Source organism: Acipenser ruthenus, chromosome 33 (assembly GCF_902713425.1).
Source record: "Acipenser ruthenus chromosome 33, fAciRut3.2 maternal haplotype, whole genome shotgun sequence".
Taxonomy (NCBI): domain Eukaryota; kingdom Metazoa; phylum Chordata; class Actinopteri; order Acipenseriformes; family Acipenseridae; genus Acipenser; species Acipenser ruthenus.
In genome coordinates this window covers 13,399,030-13,413,440 of record NC_081221.1, presented here as the reverse complement: position 1 = coordinate 13,413,440, position 14,411 = coordinate 13,399,030, and the positions used below count along the sequence as shown (strand labels likewise).

Sequence of the window (14,411 nt, the reverse complement as noted above, 5' to 3'; positions counted from 1 at the left end):
GAATCGGGATCACAAGGGCTGCGCTACTCGTCTTCAGCCTTAAGACCAGAATGAAAGACCTTGTGCACTGGCATTGTAGAGACAGCCGTGGACTGGCATGGTGGAGACAGCCGTGGACTGATATGGTGGGGACAGCCGTGGACTGGCATTGTAGAGACAGTCGTGGACTGGCATAGTGGAGACAGCCGTGGACTGGCATAGTGGGGACAGCCGTGGACTGGAATAGTGGAGACAGCGTGGACTGGCATAGTGGGGAGGCTGTGGACTGGAATAGTGGGGACAGCCGTGGACTGGAATAGTGGAGACAGCGTGGACTGGCATAGTGGGGACAGCCACGGACTGGAATAGTGGAGACAGCGTGGACTGGCATAGTGGGGAAGCTGTCGACTGGAATAGTGAGGACAGCCGTGTGTTTACTTGACATTTTTATAATCCATTATTAATACAAACACTAAACACATAAGAAGCTCTGCAGATATCTACTTAAAATTCCCGCAGTTCTCTGCATATTTTCCACCATGCTTGTGCTGTCATGCCCTCCTCACTGTGAATAGGGGAAGATTGCCTTTCAGAGCCCATGCTTGTGCTGTCATGCCCTCCTCACTGTGAATAGGGAAGATTGCCTTTCAGAGCCCATGCTTGTGCTGGCGTGCCCTCCTCACTGTGTCTTTGTTCTCACTGTTAGCCAGAAGATCACAATATATAAATGGTCTTCCAGACGAGAACGTACATCTGCATATAAACCTCTTCCATAAGACAGAGCTTTGCATTCCAAAATACACTATTCTACCACAATGTACAGTACTTTTCTTTATTTCAAAGGAAATACTTACAGGTTTCATATACGTACAGTCGTGTGCACGTTTATTGAAACCCCTCTCATTTGTCATTTATACCCGTTATATACCTACCTGCGAGAATTTCAATTTTCAGTCAGTAATCAGTGAAACAATAGTGTGAAAATGTTAGACCACTTTGTGCTTTAATCAGGCATCTTAAACAACTTCCAACAAGTCTCATGCATCTTGCCATGTGCGGCTCTGTGTTCCTTTTCTCTTAACATTTTAAATGAATTACACGTGTGGCCTATTAAAGTCATCAGTTAAATAAGACCATCACTGATTTGTCTGTTTTGACAATTTTTCAAGATTTTCAGCTCCAGCAGTTTGATTTCATATGCCAAGCAAATTAAAACTATAGAAGCAATGGGGGGTTCTAACACTTGTGCACACACATACATTTATATATATATATATATATATATATATATATATATATATATATATATATACACACACACACAAAGAAGAAAATTAACTGATAAACTGAAGTCACTATTTTAATAATTATATTATTGTTGACCATGAGCAGTAATGGAGGTATAGGTTAGTAAGCCTACTGAAGGCTATCAGTGAGCTGATATGAATAAAGAGGTGTGTCCCCGATATATAAAGAGGTGTCCCCCCTCAATATAAAAAACACAGAATTGTACAAACAGACCAAACTACAACACACGACCCGCACATCACACAGGCTGGCATTCAGGCAGTGCTTTCTCATCATGAAACGGTAGGTTGGAAGTTTTCAATGCATCAGCAGAATATATTAGATGCACGTTCACTTAGTAACCATCAGGACATGCATGGAGACGCACGCTGAGGGCGGTTGTTATAATGCGTGCCATTATTTGTTCATCTTGAATTGCAATGCCCACCTGATTTATCGCTGTAGATCAGGACTATAAAACGAGGACTGTAGTGATTTTTGTGTAGTACAGCCCTGAGGAAACATTCACTTAAATGTAAAAGCTGCTCCTAAATTATACAACTCCGGAAGCCCAGTTCAATTATGCTTCGTTTGCACCTGCCAAAGCGGTCTGAAACCAGTCCTGTGTGTTTCCATTGGCTTCCAACCCGCTTTGAATTGGGACTCCACCAGTCAGCTCCAGGACTTCCTCTCTCTGGCAGGCTCCGACCTCTCCACTGAATTCTGAGATTTCACAATCCCATGAGGAGAGCCTGCTGTCTCTTCTAAATCAACCAGCTTCCCTTGGGAAAGACGGGCATTGCAAGAACGTGTGTAACAGTCCAATACGATTAATAGATGCTTCTTAAAATGAGGAAGAACACAGAGGCTTCCATGCTCCCAGCTTTTAAACACTTTGAAGAATGCCATTTCTTCGTAATACATAGCAGACCCTGATATTCATGTGATACAGCCATCTGAAATTCTATTTGCATCAGATGGAAATAACATTAAAATTAGCTATACTGCATTGTTCCTATTTAACTATATACAATGAAGAATATAATACAAGGTGTGGCGTAAGATACAGGCGGATTTTCACCCACTCTGCCTCAGAGAGGCCAGGAAACCCACTTGTTGCAAATCCACTGTGGCCTCTCACTAGTGGAGTGGGTATCACGTTGTATCGCACAGCACCCTGTACCATATTACAGTTTTTAAAAACATTTCTATAGTGTTTAAATGGCACCGTTTGCATTTGTTACTGGCTTATGTTTGTTTGGACCTTTTAAAATCACCCCCCCCCCCCACTCAGGTTCACTAACTTCATTAACCCCCCAACAGACAGCTGTAAGGCAGACCAACGATGATTTAACCCAGGGGTCCAGGCTGTTGGTTCAGCTTCCAAAACTCTATATAGTGTGTGTTTGTTCTAACTCTGATGTTGTACTAGGTTACAGGTTCAAATACATATTCTATAAAAAAGAGGTTTTGAGAACCCCCAGGTTAAAACAAAAAGGACTGCTTCCCATTCAAGGCGAGTCTCTCCCGTTTTCCACAGTAAATTTGCAGTTTTTTATACTATGTGTTTACCATATCGTGCTTTTTAATATGCTTGACCACACCTCTCTGTGCTTTACCATGCTTCCCTATGCCTCGCCATGCTTTACTGCACTTTGCTGTGATTTTACTGTGGGGGAATCTTTTATAAAGGGGCTGGAGTAAAAGAAATGAAGGCTGTGTGTTTATAAGGACGCCTTGATTTCCCCCCCTCCCAATAGCACCGTCTCTCAGATCACAGTGTTGGTTTCACTCCCTGTGCGTTTCTCTTGAGCATGACTCGGTTCTTGACTCTGGGAGGGGGGGGGGGTTTGCTTGTTGCCGCGGTTACCTGCCCAGCAGCTTCTTCAGGTAGTGCAGGATGTCATCTCCGCTGTGCCAGGGCACCACGTTGGCTCTGTAGGTGGCGGGCGAGCTCTGCTGTGTCTCCTTGACCAGCCGGTGCATGGGGTAGTCGTGGCGGGGGAAGGCTGTGTCCGCGGGGCCCAGCAGCACCGAGGGGCAGAAATCATTGGCCCCGTCGCCCGCGTAGAAGAGCCTGTCGAAGGGGCGGCCGCCTCGCTCCTCCACCCGCTGCTCCAGGTACTCCCCCAGGAGCTTGCGTTTGCACATGTTGGCGGGGCAGCGCGGGCAAGAGTGCGAGTGGCAGGGCTGCAGGGAGAGGTAGCCGCGGGAGTTGAAGGAGGCGGGGTTGGTGAGGATGCAGCGGAACAGCGGGCGCAGCCCAGCCGCGCACAGCCAGGTCTCGATCACGTAGGAGTTGGCGTCAGAGATCAGGACCATCTCAAACAGGTCCTGATTGGCCTTCAGGAACTGGAAGAGGCCCATGATCCCTGGGGATGCTGGGATCTTCTCGATGACGGCGCGGAACCCTTCCTCCCTCACGCCCTGCTCCCCCATGTAGGTCAGCACGCGCCCCATGTACTCGGTGTAGTGCCCCTCGCGTTGCGTGTCCCGCAGCCAGGCGGGCAGCGTCTGTCCCGGAGCCGCGCGCACCACAGAGTCATCGCTGTTCTCGTTCACGATGGTCTCATCGAAGTCGAAGAAGAAGAGGTGCTTCTTCAGGGGGGCTTCCATGTTGGGGGGCCCGCGCTCCTCGTCTCCTGAGGGAGGGGGGGGGACAAAACAGCACGTCAACATGGAGTTCCGCATTGCCAGCGCCTCTTCAGAACACACGGGACCTGTCAGGAGGGAAGAGGAAACAGAAGAGAGAGAGAGAGAGCAAGCAGAAAAAAACAGAAGGGGAAAAACGAAAACATGTGTAAATCACAACACAAATACAAAGGGAAATGACAAAAGCAACACAACAAAAAAACAAGAACCAAATGAATAAATAAAAAAAGCAAATCAACAAATTATAATTGTAAGCAATAAAAAAAAGGTTTTCGCATGGCCACGTTGTAGATAAAGGAGCATTCAGAACAGAAAATAGGAGGCACTTTTTTACACAGAGAATTGTGAGGGTCTAGAACCAACTCCCCAGTAATGTTGTTGAAGCTGACACCCTAGGATCCTTCAAGAAGCTGCTTGATGAGATTCTGGGATCAATAAGCTACTAACAACCAAACGAGCAAGATGGGCTGAATGGCCTCTCGTTTGTAAACTTTCTTATGTTCTTACAAAGGGTTAATATGTGATCATGTGTCAGGGAGTCCTGACGTTGCGATTTGAGTTTCCGAGAGGCTCCGACAGATTTCTCACAATCCCAGCAACAGCATCAATGTAAATCGAACCAGCAGAGTTCATCCGTGAACACAAAGATAGCAGATCTCGCCAGTAAGGAAGAGGGACAGCAGTTTTGTTTAATATGAAATGTACTGGGGATCTGCAGCAGCTTCCAGAGATGCTTGTGTGTATTGTGCTTTATTTTAATCTTTAGGTCGGAACAGGCTGACTGATCTGATCTGAGGAGCATCACGTGGTAGTTTTTGGTGTTTCCACGTTTGTGGGATAGACAAACAAGTTATTCTCTTACTCATAGATGTCGCATTCTAAACTATAGGCTTCAAACTTAAACCAACAAGAGCCACAGAGTGCCTTAAATCAGGGGTTCAAAACGTTCTTACCCAAGGCCCACCTGTTCAGCTGCATTAGGCACTGCGGCCGACTGTTAAGAATTGGGAAAATGTCAAAAATGTTATATGTTTAAACCTGTAACATTATAAATAAACCTAATCTAAACTGTCCTTTATTCATTTGAATAAATATTGTGAAAGATGGAAATCACACAGAATATGCACGAAGTGAAACACTTAATTTTAGTAATTAAAATAAATTGCAAAAACTAAACAGACGTTTTTATCAAACCTTTAAAGTTGGTACGTTTGTATAATTGAACATTTTAGAAATGCATTTATTTTTCTTGATCAGACAAGAAAGAAGTGCATGTCTCTTATTATTCCCATTCATAAATACCTGAACAGGAATCACTTTTGACGAAAAAAGACGAATTTAAGACGGCTGTGAACGAGCCAGTAATTAATAAAAATTGCAGTATAACCAAACATTTTAATAAATGAATTACCGGTATGTAACAAGATTTATCAGTTTGATTAATAACTCGATTCAATTACTATTGAAACATACATCAAAGTACTCAATATTTTAAATGTTAATAGCTAATTAGTCACAAAAACGTATTCCTCATAGCCACCAATTGAATTTTTAAATGAATGTTATCAAGTACAAAAGTTAGCATGAAAACGTTTCTACAAAATAACAAACCCATTCCAGCTCCTCAAAGCTGAGCCCGCGGTACAAATACATTCAAACTCCTGCAGCTGCCTGTTTTGTTGTGTACACTTTTTAAAACGTATTCTTTAGTAGCGGATTCGACATATTGTAATTTCATTAATACTGACCACGCTGTTAACACCTGCCAGCTGAGCGATCACATGACCTTAACATCCCGCCCACAGGAATGACATCTGTCGGCTCTGATTCGTGAAGTTCTGCTTTGATTGACAGTCCGCAACACTGCCTTGCTACACTGTATTTTAATACAGTTTCAGCTGCCGCTTTCCACTATTAATAGGAAAAAAATACATGGAATGCCATTGCTCCCGCGACCCACTCGGGACTGTGTCACGGACCACGGTTTGGGAAGCCCTGCCTTAAACCTCCAATGCTATAAGAAGTCACTCTGAGAAGCTTTACGGCAATAACAGAGCACATGAATACATGCAGACTTGCCAGGGCAGCGATGTCTGCTTCCAATTTCCACCCTGTGATCCCTCGCTTACTAAAATCCTCCCCTAAAGGGTAAATCTGCCCAGCTTCAAAAGCATGCTGCTTACACACATGCAAAATGATCTAAAGCGCTGCATTAACGCAGCTGGGTTTATCCCTGGGGGTCGTTTTTGACCCACTTCTTAAGATTACAACATGCAAAAAACGATAAACAAACGAAAAAATGCAAGATGAGGTTTAATAATGATTATTAGACATTATTTCGGAGTTTTTGCAGTCCCTAAAGCTTGCAGTTACATTCGTGTTCTGTTGGCGAAAGTTCAGAAAGCTGTACCAGTGTAACTCGCCCACGCACAGAAAGCAATTCATACAGTGAGTACAGTCAGAGGAAGCAGGGAGTGAGGGAGTGTGCCGCGGGATGTTGGTACAGATGAGCCCGCTGCGATACTTACTCTACAGAGCCGAACCTACCTGGCCCAGCATCATCATCATCATCATCATCAATTTCTTAGCCGACTCCCTTATCCAGGGCGACTTACAATTGTTACAAGATATCACATTATTTTTACACACAATTACCCATTTATACAGTTGGGTTTTTACTGGAGCAATCTAGGTAAAGTATCTTGCTCAAGGGTACAGCAGCAGTGTCCCCCACCTGGGATTGAACCCACGACCCTCCGGTCAAGAGTCCAGAGCCCTCCACACTGCTGCTTTGACTGGCTTTAGTTCCAACTCCCAGACCCGCAAACGTTTTTAGATTAATCTGTGCAGTTTCCGTCTTTCACTTTCCCCGAATTTTAAGGACATTGAAACACAGTTGTGCTTTTTCTTCAGCCCTGATATAATTAGAACAAACTATTCCAAAACGACTTGCTTTACTACTGATCTTAATCTAGCTGCTGGCCAAACCAGCCGTTTAATTTCTAATCTTCACCTCTATGATTACAGAGAATTGAATTTGTGGCGTGCAGTACGTCACCAGCTACTGCATAGCGCACACTGGCTGCCGCAGTAGCCCGTCCGGCGCTGTCCCCTGACCTTGGGAGGTATGTATTTTATGAACCACAATGTACAAGAACAGCACTTAACCCCCCCCCCCCCCCTCTCACTCCCACGCCTCACCAAGAAACAAGCAAGCTGCTGGGACAACATCTGACAGAGAATGCGCACTGCGGTCCAGCTCTCATCCCGTCAGTGACAGCACTGAGATATCCCACTTTGAACCCATTCTCTAATCGGCACAATGCAGAAATAGGTAAATAAATAACTATTTCATTTGACGTCCTCCATGCATGCTTGGCAGCAGTGTGGAGTAGTGGTCAGGGCTCTGGACTCTTGACCGGAGGGTTGTGGGTTCAATCCACAGTGGGGGACACTGCACCCTTGAGCAAGGTACTTTACCTAGATTGCTCCAGTAAAAACCCAACTCTATAAATGGGTAATTGTATGTAAAAATAAGGTGATATCTGTATAATGTGAAATAATGTATAATGTGATATCTTGTAACAATTGTAAGTCGCCCTGGATAAGGGCGTCTGCTAAGAAATAAATAATAGTAATAATAATAATAATAATAATAATAATAATGCTTATAGGAAAATCTAAACGACGACAACGGCAGCATCGCAGCCCGTTAAACTATCCGGAAAACACCAGCATAGCTTTGTTGGTTTGAGTTCATTGAAATAGATATTGTTTGCTACTCGAAACTCTGCAGGGGCAGCGGTGTGTCAAGGACATTGCAGACGGTAATACGGAGATGTTGGCGAGCTGACCATACGAAAGGATCCTGAAAGCACGCGGTTTGTCAGCGCAGCCTTTCTGCAATGTAATTCACCCTCACCCTTTTCTTATTACAGAGCTCAGTAATGACTAAATACAATGCAAACCTTATGATGTCATAATAATAATAATAATAATAATAATAATAATAATAATAATAATAATAATAATAATAATAATAATAATAGCCTACCGTGCTTGCCTAGGGTATGAATGAAGTCCTGCTTTGTCACTTATTGATGTGCCCTGGTTTGTGGCTGCAGGAGCGGTGTCAGGATAGCGTGTCAAGTCCGCAGACACGGAATGAATCCAGTCCAGTCCTGTCCAGTCGCGTTCTGTCTTCAGTTTTAGCTGACGGAATCGAGCCCTGCTTGTTGTCTGCTGTTACGGTCGTGATTATGAGTGTCCCTCGGCAGTCGTGCCCCCACCCCGGTGTCGGTCTGGCCATGCACCGTTCTGATCGATGCCCATTTAAAGGGATGCCCGGCAGCTGTCAAGGAGAGAAGGCATCCTTGTGACGTCACACAGCCTTTTGCCACTGGGCACCGCCCATTTTGCGGTCTTCGGTTTAAAGGGACCGCGGCAGCTCAGCGCGCCAGATGATGACAGGATAGCTTGCAGAAAACCTCACTTACCCTTTAATTGAATTAAAAAAATTGGCAGTCGCTGTATTTGGTTTAAAAGGGTAAAGATCAAAACTGCTAGTTAAAATGCAACTATAGTACAGAGGGGGGAGGGAGAGGGAGAGAGACAGAAATAACATTTTAAATTGCAATTCTACCCCACCCCTGATTTCTAATTCCAGAGATCGAGAGGGCGATACTGGAAAGCTGTCACAATACATTACGGTCCGGAGTGCTGCAAATAGTGAGGTCGACCCCATTGATCTTAATTGCAGTGCATCTAAAATACTGCAACTGTTGTGGAGTAGTGGTTAGGACTCTGGACTCTGGACTCTTGACCGGAGGGTCGTGGGTTCAATCCCAGGTGGGGGGGACACTGCTGCTGTACCCTTGAGCAAGGTACTTTACCTAGATTGTTCCAGTAAAAACCCAACTGTATAAATGGGTAATTGTATGTAAAAATAATGTCTTGTAACAATTGTAAGTCGCTGTGAATAAGGGTGTCTGCTAAAAAATAAATAATAATACCTAATGCCACTGATTTCCATTAAACTATTCATAGCCATTTGTTCTGTACATTGTGCTGATATATCTTGGTCATCAAGTTTTTCATCACACTGACTCTAATTCTGAATCTGCAGCCTCTGAACTCTCATCCTCAAATGCAATACAAGCAGGATGGATCTGAACTCTCATCCCCAAATGCAATACAAGCAGGATAGAGCTTGTATGAGAGGGATTTCGAGTCAGGTGGCTTTGATTGGAGTTCTGGTGTGTTCAGATCCTCATTAAAAAAGAGCCCGAGTCTGAGAGTTGAAATGCTAGACACAGCCCTCCAGCCTTGCAGGGGCTCGACCCCAAACCCTGGAAGACCATCAGAGACACGAGCTCAGCGTTTCTGTGCAGCTTTTCCACTGCAGGGCTCCTCCACACGAGACCGCACGCTGCTATTTCAAGCTAGCTGGCAAACAGCTCTGTGCATTTGAAGACATGGCAGAGGCAGGCTGGCCAGGGCTTATTCCCCTCCCTGTATTTAAGCAGCAAAAAATAGAGCCCTGTGTGATTATAGACAGACACTGTGCTGCCACTCCCAGCCAGCCCACCGGAGAAGGCTACTTTCAGGCCTGGTAGCGGATGGCAGAAAGCCACACTCTTCATTGCCTGTTATGTGATGAATATCCTTCAAATCTAAAAATATACCATGTGCTTCTACAACGTCTGCTCTTAGTCTTAGTCTATCATCTTTGTGGTTTACTTCATCCCATCATCATTATTTATTTCTTAGCAGACGTCCTTATCCAGGGTGATTGTGATATGTTATAACAATCTTTTTTACATACAATTCCCCATTTATACAGTTGGGTTTTTTACTAGAGCAATCTAGGTAAAGTACCTTGCTCAAGGGTACAGCAGGAGTGTCCCCCACCTGGGATTGAACCCACGACCCTCCGGTCAAGAGTCCAGAGCCCTAACCGCTACTCCACACTGCTGCCCGTTAGGTTCATCATGTGCTTGTTAGGTTTGCTAATGTGATCTCTCTCCCCTCCTGGATCGAAAATTCACCTGTTAAGATCCACAAGGTAACAGCACTTGATGGCAATTAGCAGGCACTGTGGTTGGAAATATGACAAGCCAGTGGTACTATAAAAAGACTCTAAAGCAGCAGTAGCCATCCCCGGTCTTGGATGGCCATTCCTCTCCAGGTTCAGAATGTTCAGAGGAACAATGACCCGGAATAGAAAGGACAACTCTGGCCACCCCAGCTCTCCAGCAAGTCTTCAAAAGATCTAACTGGAAACCAGACTGGGCTTTTAAATCACAGTAATCCTGTTTCTCTTCCTCTATTTACACCTTCTGTGTCACTAGAATATAATGTGCTCGTGATTCCTTCAGCATCAGGACTGCAGAACGTGCACCGTCTTCATAACTTGGGTACACATGGACTCCACTAACTCATGATCCGAGTAGCTGGATGTGTGTTATAGCAGGGGTTCAAAATGTTCTTACCCAAGGCCCACCTATTCAGCTGCATCAGGCACTGTGGCCCACTATTAGCACTCCTTGGGAAAATGTCAAACATTTTATATGTTTATTTTTATTATTTATTTCTTAGCAGACGCCCTTATCCAAGGTGACTTACAATTCCTACAAGATATCACATTATTTTTACATACAATTACCCATTTATACAGTTGGGTTTTTACTGGAGCAATCTAGGTAAAGTACCTTGCTCAAGGGTACAGGAGCAGTGTCCCCCACCTGGGATTGAACCCACGACCCTCCAGTCAAGAGTCCAGAGCCCTAACCACTACTCCACACTACCGCCCCCATGTTTAAACCTGTAACATAATAAATAAACCTAATCTAAACTGTCCTTTATTCATTTGAATAAATATTGTGAAAGATGGAAATCACATAGAATATGCATGGAGTGAAAAAAAAAAAAATGAAACAGTTTAATTTCAGTAAATAAAATAAATTGCAAAAACTAAAACAGATTTTTTAATTCCCATTCATGAATACCTGAACAGGAATCACATTGAGTAAAACCAGTACAACGTGCACAAAAACATAAACTCTTAAATCCTAATTTCTGAACACTGTGTAACTAAAACGTCCAGCCGTTACCTCGCGCTGAACTGTCATGCACAAAAAAGACGAATGTGCACAACACAGAAGGAAACGAGAGCCTTGCATAAGCTACTTTTTTCGTCACTACTCTGTGCAACCAAATACAACTTGCAAAATCACATTCCGTTGGCTTGCAACATCCCCTCACTTAGCCAACCAAAAATAAAGCTTTATTTTTTTGTATTACTCTTCAAACTCCTGTAGCTGCCTTTTTTGTTCTTTATACTTTGAAAAACATATTCTTTTAATTTTGTTCAGTAATTTTATTAATACTGAACACACTTTTTACATCTGTATGCAGAGCGATCAGGTAGGCAATCTGTTCGCTCTGATTTGTGAATATCTGCTTTGATTGACAGTCTGCCAACACTGTTAGTATTATTTGTTTATTTAGCAGACGCCTTTATCCAGGGAGACTTACAGAGACTAGGGTGTGTGAGCTATGCATCAGCTGCAGAGTCACTTACAACTACGTCTCACCCGAAAGACGGAGCACAAGGAGGTGAAGTGACTTGCTCAGGGTCACACAATGAGTCAGTGGCTGAGGTGGGATTTGACCCGGGGACCTTTTCTTTAACCACTGGACCACACACTGGACCATTTCTCCTCCGTCCCACCCGGGACTGTGTCACGGCACACCTTTGGGCCGCGGACCATAGTTTGGGAATCCCTGTGTTAATAGCATGGCCTGGACTGGCACATCCCTTACTAATAGGAACAGAGCAGACAGAGGAGCCAGGGCTTCACTCGCAGTGGGTGGGTGGCTGTATCCCTCCCCTCCCCAGCTGCTTCACTACAGATTTCAGACCAGCACTTCACTTGTACTCTTTCTGCAGACACAGAAACGGGTCTGGTTGAGATTAGCAGTCTTCAACATCTGCACATTTCGAAAGCCAAAAGAACAACGGTCAGTAGGAATGTTTCGTACACGCGACGGACCAAAGTGAACTATTTAACTGTGGCAGGTGCTTCACCTTTAAAGGAACTCCCACAGGGGGTACGGTATTTAGGCACAGAGCACAAGTGGAATCTAACACACATGAAATCCGAATGCAGCATTGCACAAGGAACTTTCTACAGCTGATTCAAACCGCATATGTGTTAATATACACAAGTGAGAATGGACTAACAGCACTGGGCAGAGGATGAGATTGTATTATCACACACCAAATCCACATCCAGCATTGTGCAAGACAGGCCACTGCTGCAGAGAGAACACACGTATACAATTATCCCCTCGGCAGGACTAGCAAGTCCATTAGATCTGTTTTATTCAGACCTACCAGCTACTGGGTACATATCTAAACACAGTCCCAGGCAGACATAGTTTTCCCCAACAATGAACAAAAAAGAATGACTCATTTGTTTAGGGGAAGGCACTATGGTTTTTAATTTGTTTGTCCTCTCAGAGAATCAGCACATTTGTGGTTAATGGTAAATTTGCAATGGACTGCCATGAAAAAACAAACAAACAAACAGATTATATATATATATATCTCACCCCATTCCTTCTCACAAACACACGCCATACAGCAGTGTGGAGTAGTGGTTAGGGCTCTGGACTCTTGACCGGAGGGTCGTGGGTTCAATCCCAGGTGGGTGGACACTGCTGCTCTACCCTTGAACAAGATACTTTACCTAGATTGCTCCAGTAAAAACCCAACTGTATAAATGAGTAATTGTATGTAAAATAAATAAAATAATGTGATATCTGTATAATGCGGTATCTTGTAACAATTGTAAGTCGCCCTGGATAAGGGCGTCTGCTAAGAAATAAATAATAATAATAATAAAGACTATTCACACACACAAACAAAAGATTTTAAAAAGAAATATTTGTTTCAGAAGTGGACCTATGTGTGGTACCTCCAGCCTGATTTGGGGCTCCGAGGCGAGACAGTCCATGTCAAGTCCCTCCAGTCTGATCTGGGGCTCTGAGGTGAGACGGCACACATGCTGTGTCAGGTGTCCTTCCTTGCCTGACCTCCTTGTCACAGGCAGGAGAGTCCCTGCTGCAGTACAAGAGCCGGATGTGTTTAATGGGATTGCTGCTGCTGTGAGGCTGGCATCTTCACTGCCAACTCTGTGATTGGAGTTCAGAGCTTCACTGAGCAATATCAAGGCCAGCTCAATTGCTGCTCCGGACTAAACTTAAGGAACATCATCACAGAATCAGAGTATTTGCTGCAAGGGGTTCGTTCTAAAGGGGGTTCATTCGTGTTTGACATCCCCCTCCCCCTTCTCATCTGTGAGACATCAACAGTTCCATCCAGTTTGTTCTGGTATTATAAACATTTGGAACAGGAAATGCATCGCTGTCCTCATAATGTGACGTGTGGATGTCAAGTTCCTCTTGTTGGGTTCAGGACAGTGCTAGGAATTGTAATATTGCACATTCTGAGGTTCCATAGTTGCAATCTGGGTTAACCCTTTATGCTTGATTGCAAATCATGTTTTTTAGATATAAAATCTCCCCACCATCAAGACAGGTCTATTTTAATGATCGAAACAGCGGCGGGTCTTAATTCCGACACCCTAATATTTATAAGCGTGCTTTTCCACTTCAACCTCAGTCCTCTGTATTCTTATTGCATGCAGTAATAAGCGGGTCTACACAGTGTAACTCTGCACCAACACCATATATGTGTGGTCCAGTGGTTAAAGAAAAGGGCTTGTAACCAGGAGGTCCCCAGTTCAAATCCCACCTCAGCCACTGACTCACTGTGTGACCTTGAGCAAGTCACTTAACCTCCTTGTGCTCCGTCTTTTGGGCGAGACGTAATTGTAAGTGACTCTGCAGCTGATGCATAGTTCACACACCCTAGTCTCTGTAAGTCGCCTTGGATAAAGGTGTCTGCTAAATAAATAATAATATATCTTTAATGGAGGGGTCTGTAATACCTGCCGCCCTTTAGGGCTGTACCTTCAGAGAGGTTTTAAATGTTAAGAACATTTTAAAACTTTAAACCATTTTGAAAACTTAATTTAAATGTGATTTCATGCGGGCTTAAGCTTTGAAGGTATGCAATTGGAAAAAAAAAATGGAAGGAAAAAGTGACGCATTAAAAAGAACAGGCACCAAATAAAGACAGCAAACACGTGAACAGTATGGCTAATTCTTTTACTGTGAAAGTTAGCATAAAGTCCGTTAACGTACATTATCAAAAAAGGCCCCGCATTACTCCACCTCCGACACTTTATAAAGCCGCACATTGTGTAGCAGACAATCACAAGAATAAAACACACAATGCTACACTGAGTGGCTAAAAATACATAAAAAGTAGTTTGTCGTCATCTTTTAATAATAAAGATATCCTGTCATCTAGCAATGATTTAGTAGAAAGTGCTTTCTAAATACCAAGAAATGAATGGTACATC

General features: G+C 43.9%; 2 protein-coding genes across 5 annotated transcripts in view; both read right to left on the bottom strand.

The window, feature by feature from the left end:
• Positions 1 to 957: 957 nt before the first annotated feature.
• LOC117433339 (probable phosphatase phospho1) lies at positions 958 to 8,285 on the bottom strand. Of its 4 annotated transcripts, none has more exons than XM_034055494.3 (2): positions 7,982 to 8,285; positions 958 to 3,986 (listed from the first exon to the last, which is right to left on the bottom strand). In XM_034055494.3, exon 2 carries the CDS (start codon positions 3,955 to 3,957, stop codon positions 3,133 to 3,135), a length of 825 nt encoding a protein of 274 aa, XP_033911385.1. In that variant the 5' UTR covers positions 3,958 to 3,986; positions 7,982 to 8,285; the 3' UTR covers positions 958 to 3,132. The 4 variants fall into 4 exon arrangements, with proteins under 4 accessions (XP_033911385.1, XP_033911388.1, XP_033911383.1 ...); XM_034055497.3 differs by having other exon boundaries at positions 958 to 3,908; XM_034055492.3 differs by having other exon boundaries at positions 7,973 to 8,284.
• Positions 8,286 to 14,140: 5,855 nt separating this feature from the next.
• Positions 14,141 to 14,411, bottom strand: part of LOC117433338 (zinc finger protein 652-like) — a 44,552-nt gene continuing 44,281 nt past the window's right edge. The window contains exon 6 of the mRNA XM_059006566.1: positions 14,141 to 14,411. This exon is cut by the window's right edge and continues 2,291 nt beyond it. The gene's annotated coding sequence lies outside the window, so the exon portion shown is untranslated.

Coding starts and splice junctions, on each gene's coding strand:
- LOC117433339 (XM_034055494.3), bottom strand. CDS start 3,957: ATGCGGAACTCCATGTTGACGTGCTGTTTTGTCCCCCCCCCTCCCTCA.